The sequence below is a fragment of the Capra hircus genome, unplaced genomic scaffold (assembly GCF_001704415.2).
Source record: "Capra hircus breed San Clemente unplaced genomic scaffold, ASM170441v1, whole genome shotgun sequence".
Lineage (NCBI taxonomy): Eukaryota > Metazoa > Chordata > Mammalia > Artiodactyla > Bovidae > Capra > Capra hircus.
The window spans coordinates 460,840-474,204 of record NW_017189629.1 but is presented as its reverse complement, the minus strand read 5'-3'; the positions used below and the strand labels follow the sequence as shown (position 1 = coordinate 474,204).

General features: G+C 36.2%; 1 protein-coding gene across 13 annotated transcripts in view; it reads left to right on the top strand.

The window, feature by feature from the left end:
• The window catches only part of CASK (calcium/calmodulin dependent serine protein kinase), a 375,002-nt gene that overhangs the window by 270,723 nt on the left and 90,914 nt on the right, over positions 1-13,365 (top strand). For 8 of the 13 annotated variants that reach the window (XM_018044580.1, XM_013976574.2, XM_018044582.1 and 5 more), the window contains exons 10-11: positions 2,367-2,466; positions 5,918-5,935. In XM_018044580.1, the coding sequence (XP_017900069.1) occupies positions 2,367-2,466; positions 5,918-5,935 (118 nt within the window). The remainder of the gene's footprint in view (positions 1-2,366; positions 2,467-5,917; positions 5,936-13,365) is intronic. The other 5 variants (XM_018044583.1, XM_018044579.1, XM_018044576.1 and 2 more) reach the window with 1 other exon arrangement.

Here is a 13,365-nt window from a genome sequence, read left to right as displayed (position 1 = left end):
AAATCTGAAAGTTGCGTGGAATCATCATCAAGATCACTTCTCTATTTTTTGCCCTTCCCTCTTTTGTCTCTCTTTTTCAATTTATATTTGTAGAAAGAAACCTTATATAACCACCCTTCTAAAAATGAACCTTGTAGGAATGTGTTTCTATTAATAATGTTATTAGAATTACTAATGATTATTAATAATTTTATTATGCATTATTGTGATTATTGGGGCTTCCCAGATGGAGCTAGTGGTAAAGAATCTGCCTACCAGTGCAGGAGACAAGGGAGATGCAGGTTAGACCCTTGGGTCACCAAAATTCCCTGGAGAAGGACATGGCAACCCACTCCAGTATTCTTGCCTGAAAAATGCCATGGACAAAGAAGTCTGATGAGCTACAGTCCATGGAGTTGCGAAGAGTCAGACACAACTGAGCACATACTCATAAATAGATTTTGATTATCAATGATATTTAATGAATCCCTGCATTCACAAAAGAGTCATCATTTTTTTCCCAAAAAAATCTGAGAGGTCAGTATTTAAAATGTAGACTTAGGCTACTTTACACTTAGACTACAAGGGTGATATGATACTCAGGCTACCTAAGTGAAAAATTCTACCTAGAGCAGCAAAGGCTCTGCTTAGGTTCTAGCTACATATTAGCAGTTGTATAAGTCGCTAAGTCATGTCTGACTCTTTGTTTATTTAGCTCTCTAAACACAGTCATAATTTGCACTTACAAAATGCTTATGGTTCACAAAGCATTTTCATAAACATTACGACTTTTGACAGTCATGTAGGGTAAGCTACGTCACTTTTAATATCCTCACTGTATGAGAAAACCTCAAGAGGTTAAATGATTAACTCAAGTAAGGTCATGCAGATGGAAAGTGGCAGCACCCAGGAACACACCTGGATATTCTGACCTATGCCTAACACTCATGTGATTGGACACTTATTAACATTATCATTCTTGTCACGGAAACAATCATTCCCAACATTTTTCTACCCAGTAGTCTTAAGAGATGTCATGGATTCAGTATGACAGTGATTCTGAGCTAGGAATCAATGGAGGTGTCATGTGCTTTAAAATAGTCAAGATGTAATTGATTCTATTGGGTAGCCTAATTGAGAATTACTGTACAAGAGTAATGCATAGTCATTATTAGTATCAAAAAGAAAGGGAAAAAAGATTTTAAAAAAGAAAAATGACTTCATTCTTACTATCCAAGAATAATTAATACTATTAACATTTTAATATATATCAATCTTTTATGTCTTGATTAACTTTTTTCAAAAATAGGATCATACTATAGATTTTCAAAAACTTTTTTGTGTAATTCATCACAATCACCTTATCATTTCATTAAACACTCTTCTGCTGCATCATTTTATAGTGACTGCAGAATATTTCATTGTCTAGTACACGCTTAAGTTCAAGATGTAAATGGTTTCATATAATTCCGCAATCCCTGACAGTGTTATTCTGGTATATGTGTATGTGCTTTATCTAAAAGAATTCAAAATTATTTTAAGCCACCTCTTTTCTAGCTTTCATTTCCTATATATTTGACCTCCTGAATAATTCTTTTTTTAATATAAACTTATTTATTTTAATTGGAGGTTAATTACTTTACAATATTGTATTGGTTTTGCCATACAACAACATGAATCCACCACAGGTATACACGTGTTCCCCATCCTGAACCCCCCTGCCTTCTCCCTCCCCATACCATCCCTCTGGGTCATCTCAGTGGGCTTCCCTGGTGGCTCAGGCAGCAAAGAGTCTGCCTGCAGTGTGGGAGACCCAGATTCAGTCCCTGGGTTGGGAAAATCCCATGGAGAAGGAAATGGCAACCCACTCCAGTATTCTTGCCTGGAAAATCCCATGGACAGAGGAGCCTGGCAGACTATAGCCCATGGGGTCGCAAAGAGTTGGACATGCCTGAACGAACATGTCCATCTATGTCCATATTTCTTAAATAACCATTTGGTGATTAACTTTTTTGTATTTATGTATTTTTATCAATGCTTTTATTGAAGTATAGTTGATTTACAATGTTGTATTAATTTCTGCTATACAACAAAGTGATTCATTCTTTTTTATATATTTTTTTCAATTATGGTTTATCATAGGATATTGAATGTAATTCTCTGTGCTATACAATAAGACCTTGTTGTTTATTTCTTTTAATAATATATATTTTCAGGAATTTCCTGGCAGTCCATTGGTTAAGACTTCATGCTTTCATTGTTGAGGGCCCAGGTTCAATCCCTGGTCAGGGAATTAAGATCCCACAAGCCTCATGACACAGCCAAAAACAAAAGGAAAATTTTTAATATATATACAAATATCTTTTTTTTTCATCTCTTTGCTTTAGGGTGCAGTACTAGCAGCTGTGTCAAGTCACAAATTCAACTCATTTTATGGGGATCCCCCTGAAGAGTTGCCAGATTTCTCCGAAGACCCTACCTCCTCAGGTAATTGAATCATTCATTCATTCACTAGAGTGAATCATGTGGTGTCTACATCCTTTCTCTTTCATTATGAACAAACTTTTCCTGTGAATCTAGTTCTAGTCTCCAAGAAATTCTAAAGAAGTTTTTCAGCAGCCAGATTCCTTCCCCATGTATCTGATTTCTTTTTTGTTTTAATACCAAAATTGCTTTCCCCTACCGCTCCAAGCCGACATTTCACTTTTTATTTTTAACATCGGAAATACTTCTTCCCCTTTCCTCCCTCCAGACCCAACATTGCACTTCATCCAATCCAACATTTGTAGTCAGTCTTCTTGAATCTTTGTGATTACCTTCTACCTCAACACAAATTTCTGATGTAAAATTTTCCCCATATCAACTGTAGCAGGTCAGACTTTGGAACAACGCTACTTTTAATTGAATCTTTCAATGTAAACCTGTCTTGTGAATTATCTCTTGAAACTATTTACAGGTTCTTCTCTTTTTATAAAGTCTATAGCATGTCTATACAAGCATTCAAGGGGGAGGAACATAGAAGAATTACCTATTTTGGTGAAATGTCTATAGGTACTCCTGAAAAAACTCACTAGTGTTCACAAAACTATTTTTTTAAATGCTCAGATTTCCATCCTACTGTGAGGTAGTCTCAAGGATTATTTGCTAAAAATACATAAGACTCATTTGTGTGTATATGCAAATGCATGTATGTGTGTTAGTTTTTAATTTCTATTTGTGTGTTTATTAACTCCTACATCATATGTCCTCTGGCATCAGCTTTTCTTTCTTTCATTAGAATTACTTAGTGCTTGTCATGTGGTTGACTCTGTACTGGTGATTTGGTTTTTGTACTCTTGCACTGGCTCGTTCAGTGTTCATGTATTACCATTGGAATCAGGGCCCAGAGCCCTTCCTAAAGCATGAGTTGTTTGTCCTTCATAACTAGCCATATAGGAAGAATGGATGTGCTAATGCTTCTTTTATTGTTGGAACCATGAGCATTTGTCAATATTTATGCTTCTTCTTTCCTCTGTTATACACATGAGTGCACATACATGCTCACATACACATGTACACACAGAGTTTCTGACCAATTGGTATGCTCTTATACCTTGTGCAAAATAACAGGATCAAATTTCCCATTCCAACAGCTGTATAGTTCCTCATTTTGACCTTTACCAATTGGGATGTGACTCTTCCTCTTTTGAGTGAAGGTGATTTCCAAAAACTTTTATAAATGGGAATCTTAAAGAAGAGACCCTGAGGAGGAGGACTTGCTCTTTTCCTCTTGTGCTGACTTGGTAATTATCCAGAGTCCTTCCCACGTTAAAGGCTATAGTTGTGTTACTGGTATGTTCCCCAATGCTCCCTATTGTTTCACGTCTGTGTTTTTTTCTTCCAGTCCATTTTGTTCTCTCCATTTGTAGCTTTTTGTTGTTTTTAACTTGAAACTCCTCCTTCCCTCTTCACACTTAGATTACAGTTAACCCTTTCTAGGGGGAGTGGATCTAATAAGAGTTTTATGTTGTACTGTGACTATGTGATATAGTCACATACTTGGAATAATATATTTAGAGATTTGGGGCCAAGATCTCTAATACCATTTTCATATTTGGCAGTAGGAAGACAGTAGGACAGTCCTTGCAACAGCTTCATAGACCTGATTCTTTACTGTTGCCCCATAATATTTACCTCTGCTTAGCAAGAGTTTAATGAGCTCTTAAGTATTCATTTCTGTCAAGAGCTGGATTTTCCTTCTAGGGAAAGGAATTGTCTACAGTTATAAACATGCTTATTTTCTATTAAATACATTTTCATTGCTCAGTTTTTTCTGTTTTTTTTTTTTTCAGTATAATCTCTAAATGATATTTTTGAAATAGTTTCTGATTACAGTACTTGCTTTTTAAACAAAAAAGAAATTTCTTACACTGTCTTGCAAGCCCTCAAATTAGTTATTCACAATTTTGCATTCCTTATTGCTTCCCTTTCCTGTCGTCTCATCCTATCTTTTTTAAAATTTCCACATCTTAAGGATCCTAAAAGCAGTCTATCCATTTGATATGCTAAATGTCTCTAAAATATTTTTAAATGGCACTGTTCAGCTGCTAACAATAGAAGATAAAATTGTTATACAGTGTATGTGTCTGATCATCTACCCTAAATGAAGAGAAAATTTTTATATAGTCAGATGTCAAAACAAAGGAAAATTTTCAAGAAAATTCTAATGTTTTCCTGAATTTCACATGGCTACCAGGAATTATTCATATGTTCCTAAAATTAACTTTTTTTAATTATTTTTTAATTGGAGGATAATTACTTTACAATATTGTGATGGTTTTTTAACTTTTAATACTAAGCCATTTCAAGGGAGGCATTATCTATTATTGTCAGCATTATTTACCAAATATCTATCTTTGCCAATTTTTTTTCTCCAACTGTAATGTAAAAGTAATGGTTATATGGTTGGTTGCAGAAAGCTTTTATTTTATCTAGATAATTAGCACATCTATATTTTAATTTTTCAAAGTATTTTTATTTTTAATATTCTTCTCAATTTTCAAGCCTAAATTCTTCTCTATTTAATTCTAGTCCTTTAATTCTCCATCATTTAAGTTCCCAATGTCATCCTTTCCACTGTCTTTCTGTCAAAATTTGCATGAGTTTGTTTTACAGTACAAAACATGAGGCACTTTCCGTTGTTACCTGAGAGTTCTTCCAGAAAACCCATTTCAAATAGAGAAAAGTAATGATAAAGCATGTGCTTGTCGGACAGGGGTGAGGGATTGGAGAAAGAGGAGTTAGAAAATAGTATAAGGTCACCAACTGTCCTTTCTTGAGATAGACTGTTTTTCATCTTTAGCTAATGCCTTTTCTGTTCTTTCTACGAAATAAGAATGAATGGTAGTTTGGTAAATTTTTTTTTCTTAAAGACCTTGCTTGACCAAATTAAAAGCTGGCAATCCTGTGTTAGTGCAAATTCTATTCAAAATTATAATTATAATTTTAAAAAAATTTAACAGAGCCTCTCATTAACAGTGGAAAAAAATAATTGAAACAAATCAACCAGTCCTCTAAAGAAGAGTTTAACATGTTTAGGTATGCTGTTTGCATTGTAAAATAATTTTTATATAAGAGGTTTCTTTCCTATTTTGAGTATTGAAATAAGTCAGTTATACATTCTCCAGAAATTGTTAGGCTTAATCTTAAGATAAACAGTGTATTGTTGCTTTGTTATTTACCAATTCCAAGTGGAAATATTCTGTTCTTATATTTCAAATCAAAGAAACCAGACTCAGAACCCAGCAAATGTGCTCTCAGAACACAAGGGCTCACCTGGGGCTCAGCTAAGAGACTCTGCTTCTTGTGGCTCATCTACTGAGCCCAACTGTGGCTTGATAACCTGCTTGCTCTAAAATCATACTGTTTGTTGTTTGTCCATATGCTGCCTTCCTCCTAGGACTTCTAGCAGCAGAAAGTAGGTATCCCTTTGTTTTCCTCTAAGGTTTATCTTTTATGCTAAAGTGTTTGGCTTTGCATGGTTCATAACCAGCTTGACTTTATCCTCAGCTGTTTCTGCTTAGATGTTTGTGTATGAATTTTAACACTGCCTGGCCATAGAATAAAAACTTGGATGTACTGATTTCCTGGAGCATTGTTACACAAATACTACTAACTTCTCACTTCTTTCATAAGAGGAAACAGAGGCAGTGTTAAAATTTTAAGCGCACTTAATATTACTTCACATCTTAATTTCCAGCACAAATACATTATTCTGGGAGAAGGCTAACAATTTATTTTATAGTTTGCTTTCAAGAAACCTTTCAGGGTAAGTGAATGTTCCTTTAATTGTTATATAATCTATAAGCAGTGTTTATTACTCTCTGTTACTATTTTCAGTATTGCTATGGAGCTATGAAATAAACTCCTGGATTTATGTCTCTTAACAACTTCTACCATCAGAAAGAACATAAGAATAATATAATCGCTAGATTTTAATTACAAAAAGATATAATTTGAATAAATGAGAATAGTAAAGTAAAATGTATGTAAGAAATTACATACACACAAATGAGTATTAGTAAAATTAAGGCAATCTAAATGAGATGGGTGGATTGTATCAATGTCAGTATTCTGGTTGTGATATTACACAGTAGTTTTTTTAAAAGTTACCAGTGAGGGGTGGCGGGGGGGAGTTACCAGTGGGGAAACTGAGCAAAGTATACACGGGATCTCTATATTATTTCTTAACAACTGCATATAAATCTACAATTATCTCAGTAATAATTTCAGTTAAAGCAATAGAATAAATCTTTATTTCAGCATTGTGCTTACTGGGGGGAAAGTATATAAGAGACAAAGATAAATAGAAAATCTGGGTGCTAATAACAAGATTCATTGTCACACTTTCTTGTATTAGTTACTTGTAGCTCAAATTGCAGCCAATTTAATATAAAAAGCTCACAGTATGTTAGTTATCTGTTGATCTCTAATGAATAATGTCAAGGCAGCATTTATCATCTCACAGTTTCTGTTGGTCGGGAATCTGGGCATGGCTTAGCTGAGTACCCCTGGCTTAAGATCTCTTATGATTCTGCAGTCAAGATGTCATCAAGAGCTGTGATCTCACCTGAAGGCCCAACTGTAGAGGGAATCCTCTTCCACACTCACTCACCTGGTTGTTGATAGGCTTCAGTTCTGCTCACAGCCTTGAAATTTGCTTCCCCTGGCACAGATAATCAAAGAGAGAGGGCAAAAGTAAGAGAGTGTACCCAAGACAGAAACCACCGTTCTTATAACCTAATCTCAGAAATGATTTTCTATCGCTTCTGCCCTATTCTGTTTGTTACAAGTGAGTTAATAAGTCCAGCCTACACTCCAGGGTAAAGGACGGATTATATGAGGGCATGAATACCAGCAGTCAGGGATCTTGGGGGCCATCTCAGAGGCTGCCCACTATGTACATGTTAATGACCATTGAAATATAAGACACTTCCCATTTGTAACTGGTTTTGTTTCTCCAGATTTAGTACCCTTCTTTTTATTTTTTTAATCAAGTAGATCTATTGTGTCATTTGGGAAAAGCATCTTGAAGGTATCAAGTAGCGCTTTTCCTTAGTTGTAAAGCCTTATATGGTGGTGGTGGTGGTGGTGGTGGTGCTGGTGGTGGTGGCGGTTTAGTCATGTGTGACTCTTGCAACCCCATGGACTGTAGCCCGCCAGGCTCCTCTGTCCATGGAATTTCTCAGACAAGAATACCGGATTGGGTTGCCATTTCCTTCTCCAAAAGCCTTATATGAATGGGCAATTAACAACCAGCATAATGTTATTTAAGGTACTTTGACAACTTTGTGCCCAACGATGTTGCTATTTAGAAATATAGATTGCTTTAACAAGTATAATGGCATTAGAATTATGGTATCTGCACTCTGACAAAATACATTTGCAGAGTTTTTACTTCTTTTAACTAATAAATTTTAAGTCCTCTGCACTATAATCAATGGGCTTCCCTGGTGGCTCAGCAGTAAAGAATCTGCCTGTAGTGCAGGAGACCCAGGTTCAGTCCCTGGGTCGGGAAGATCTCCTGGAGAAGGAAATGGCAGCCCACTCCAGTATTCTTGCCTGGGAAATCCCACAGACAGAAGAACCTGGTGGGCTACAATCCATGGGGTTGAAACAACAACAAAAACAACTATAATCTATACACAAAGAATCTAATGCATTTATCACCATGTGTAAGTTTTCATAACTTGAATTGGATATAGCACAGATGCTTAAGTCCAAAATACAATTTTCATTACAGGATTCACTATAGGTTATAACTTGACTAATAACCAAAATTTGCTTTGTACCATGGGATTAATAGCTGTTGTCCAGGGGTAAAGGTAAGGGGAAGAGATTGACTTCAAAGGAGCTTTTGTGGAGTGATAAAAATGTACACCAAAATTGATGAATTTTAACTTAATCCACCTTAGTAAGCAGATTTTTGTAATGCTACTGTTTTTGCCAGGAAAGACTTTGAGTGGTTGATATGAATGTGTGATACTGATTCAGTGTTATATAAATAGGACTGCTAATGTAATAGGAAATAGAGGTTATTGATAACTCTCCAGGTGAAACTAGACTAGATTGAGATACTGAATTTCCTCAGTGATATTGGGTTTTACAGCTATATATATAATTTTTAAATGTATACATATAAATCTTTCTTACTGAAATAACTGCATACATGGATATATACTGTTTATCAGATGTATGCAGTGTATACATTTATGAAAACTCATTGGATGATACACTTAAGATTTTTGCATTTCACTCTATATAAATTTTACCTGAGAGAGAGAAAGAGAGGGGAGTATTAAAATCTATGCCGATGTGTTTAGTTAGAGGTGAAGTGTACTAATGTTGATGTGTTTAGTTAGAGGTGAAGTGTACTAATGTTGACCACTCTGCAACTTACTTTGAGATGAATGATAAATAAGGTGAATTGATGTGTGGATAGATACGTGATAAAGCAAATATTGCAAACTGTTAATTGTAGAATCTAGGTAGTGAATACAATTCTTTCAACTTTCTATATGTTTGAAATTTTTCATAGTAAAGCTGGGGGAAATAGTTTTAAGACAGACTCTACCTACTTTAACACTGAGAACAGTTTAAGCATTGTACTATTTATTTTTCTGTCCTCCTTTCAGGTTATTTTTACTCAGTCAACATTTTTATGAGACTTCTACTTCTAACAAAACAGTTCTAGACTCAAAGTTTTTAAAGCATATTTTTAAAACAATTGACATATTTATGCTTTCTTGATTATTATTTCATAACAGTAGCAGAAAACTTTTGAGAAAGTGGTATCCATGAGATTTCTGGGGAAGGTAGAAATGTTCAAAGTTAAAATGTATGATTATTAACCTATTGTTTAAATACAAACTTGATGACCAAATGAATTAGGCAGAAGCTAAAGTAAAATACTATTCCAAAGACAGAGCTTGATTACTTTCTAATAAATTTATCATTGTGAAAGTTTAGACCAAGAGATGTATTCAAGTGTGTTGGTGAGGGCATGGTTTCAGGAGGGATCAGTCTGTAGTGGAAGGACTAGGTGCTAGAGGCCCGGGTTCTACGACTCAACTGCTGTGGCCCCAGGGTCATTTAACATGAAAGAGCCTCCTTTTTTTCCAAATATACAAACACTTGTCTTCAGGGCAGAGTTATGGTGGAATCGCATAAGATAACAAGCATAAGAAACATGTTGGAAATTATAAACTGTTATACAAATATAAGTAGTAAAATAATTTTCATCATGACTTTAAGGAAACAGTGCCATAAAATAAACTTTTCTGTGGTTACATATTTCTTATTACAATATTTTATTTTCAATGCTTCATAATTTGCTCATAAAACAGTAATTTTTTATTTTATTTTTAATTGGAGGAAAATTCCTTTACAATGTTGTGATGGTTTCTGCCATATCACAATGTAAATCAGCCATAACAATATATATATCCCCTCCCTCCCCTCCTCCCCAATCTGTCTCACCCTTCTAAATTCCCCCCTTCCCCCCCCCCCCATCTCACTCCTCTCAGTTGTCACAAAGCACTAGGCTGGGCTCCTAGGGTTATTTAGCAACTTCTGACCAGCCATCTGTTTTATACATGGTAGTGTGTGTATGTCGATGCTACTTTCAGAAGAAAACAATAAGTTTAATCAAACATATTTTATTAGTGTTTTTTTTGTACAAAACACTGCAAAATGTAGCCTAGAAAACAAAAGTGAATGGAATACCTACAGTCCTGCCATTAGATAAATTGCCCTCTGAGGTGAACTTACATGCTATTTATTGATTTTTTTTTTCAAGATAGTCACAAGTTCATTCAGGGGTTTTATAGAAAAAAAATCCTTTTCAGTTTTTGAGAAAACTGAGTAGTTCTTTCAGATATGACAGTTATTGATCAACAAAATAAATACGAGTGACAACTTAAGATCTAGTGTGTGTTGTTGTGTTACATTAATTACTACTTCTGCCTCTGTATGTAAAACAGTAACAATGGAAAAGCCGCAGAAATGTCTTTGTGTATATTAATGTTTTATAATGAATTGAAAAATTATGAGATTTTACGTGACTTGAACTGCAGATATCAGTTTACCCATCTGTGAGATGTGGTTCTGCTGGTCATACTCAAAGAACGAACGAACGAAACTAGAAACAGTGTCAGGAGAGGTGTTAAAACAATCAAAAGTAAAGAAGGATCTTGAGGTTAGACCAAAAATACGTGTTTATTCAATATGAAAAGACAAAGGAGGGATGGAATAAGGACTATTAAGTTTCCTAGCTAATGACAGAAACTTTTAAATTAGGGACACTTTTCAGAGCTTGAAAGAGGCAACTTGAGCACACCTGTGGAAATACTGCCTTTCATGATTGAAAACCTACAAAGTTAATCACATTTGGGTACAAGATCAGACTATAAATCAATTCAGAAAAGGTGACATCCAAGGAAATTAAATAGACCTGTTGACCTGGTAGGTCTTACCTACTAGAGACACAGGTTAATGGTTGGCCTTGTGCTTTCCAGCAAAGCATCCACTGGGTCTGTCAGAGCAGATTGGAAACCTAGGTGGAGGTGTTGAATTCCTGCTCATCCACCTCTTTGGGCTTCCCTGGTGGCTCAACTGGTAAAGAATCCGCCTGTAGTGTGGGAGACCTGGGTTTGATCCCTGGGTTGGGAAGATCCCCTGGAGAAGGGAATGGCTACCCACTCCAGTATTCTGGCCTGGAGAATTCCATGGACTGTATAGTCGATGGGATCGTGATAGCTTAAGGTGAACAATGTCAGATTCATGATCTCCGAAGATTTAGCTTTGGGAACAGGGACCAGGCTTGATCACTCAAGAGCTTTTGTACAGCAGAGTTTTATTAAGTATGAAAATAGACAGAGAAAGCTTCTGACATAGATATCAGAAGGAGGACAGAGAGTGCCCCACTCACTAGTCTTAGAAAAGGGAGTTCTATACTTTTTTAATTGGTTATTACAATAAATCAAAAGAATGTCTCAAGATTGTAAAGATCTTACTAGACCCACTCCCTTCCCTTGTGGCTCAGCTGATAAAGAATCTGCCTGCCAAGCAGGAGACCTGGGTTTGATCCCTGGGTTGGGAAGATCCCCTGGAGAAGAGAAAGGCTACCCACTCCAGTATTCTGGCCTAGAGAATTCCATGGACTATATAGTCCATGGGGTCGCAAAGAGTCAGACCCGACTGAGCAACTTTCACTTCTCCACTTCAGACCCACTCCCACAATTCACATTTTAAGATGACAGAATAATAACCTAACAATAGAAAGATCTTATCAGACCCACTCCCATAATATACATTTTAAGATCACAAGATTAGTCCGAAGGTTTTCAGGAAGGAAAGGGGTTCCTTTCCTCAAGTAAGATGTATTGTTGTTATAGAATCCTTAGTATAAACTGAGTTGTTTTTGTGTATGTGTAATCATCAGTTCCAGGCTTTAAAAAAAAAAAAGTTTTATATGACTAAGACTAAGGAATGTAGAGGGAAAAAAAAAAGATGTTTGTCCTTTCCTCCTCCTTGAGAATCCCAGACCCCTCTCTCCTCCTCAGAGACCCCGGACTTCTTATCAACCTGCCTAGGAACTGACTCAGTTGCAAAGAGTCAGACATGATTGAGTGACTTGAACTTTCGCCTCTCCTCTGAGACTGTCCCAGCTTCTCCCTGGGCAGCCTGTTTCTGTGCCACTTTAGTTTTTACCTCCTCTAAATCATTTGCTTCCGGGTATAATGTGCCTACTTCACACACCTGCATGAGAGCCCTTTCCTTGAGACCGGGGATCATATCTGTTTTCCTTGAAACCCCTGCCTCATACCTGGCAAAGGCAGGAACATGTGATAAAAGTTTTGCTTACTGTCTGACCCAGTAGGATTCAAATTCTTTTCTAACCTCCATATCCATGCATAAACCACGCGTCACTTACATAAACCACGTGTCACTTCTTGTTGAAGGTTCTCCCTCCATTTCCTAATCCAGCGAGTTACCATAGAAAGTCAAGAAGCACATACACTTTGGATCCAGACACAATGGGTTGAGTCCTGGCTTTACCACTTCTAGCTGTGACCTTCCTTGATCTCTCTGATCCTCAATTCCCTATCTAGAAAGGTCGGGTACTGTATTTACCTTACTATGTTGTCCTGGGGATGTGCCCGGCACATCACAAACACTCAGGAATTGGGAACTGCTCTTATCCTTGTTTCTTTAATACTTCATTCAAGCCATACTTTGTGGAGATAATGAAGTTAATCAAATATTGGCCTGCCTTAAGGACCACACACCGCAGAAATGAAGAGTGAGCAAGTGCACATGTTGGATAATGCGTGGAGATACTTGTAGGACAGGGATTGCACAGAGCTTTGGGAGTTCACAAACCAACAAATGATACGTCCCTGGTCTGATACAGCCAAAGTTGCTTCCCAGTGGTTAGACTTACCATCTTAGTATTCGCTAGATACAAGCTTGTTTTATTTTAATCTTATAGTATTAGTAAACTACTTCATAGAATAGAATAGATATAGATAGAATAGATCAGCATAAGCAATGCTGGATAGAGACAATAAAAACTAGATAAGATTCCACTAAGATAACTGAGTGAAAATAGTAATTAGCTTTCTCTGCTCTCTGTTAAGTTTTTTAATATACAAAAAAAAAATTACACATTTCATTAGTATTTTTGTTGTTGCAGTTAATCCAAAAGCTTAGAACTGGCTTTAGTAACTTTATAAACCTGGCATCATATAATTCTGTTGTTGATGATGTACTGGGATCAAGGACTCAGTGGAATATTTGGGACTAATTTCTTCACATCACCTGTTGCTTTCCAAGGCTTTTAGTGAG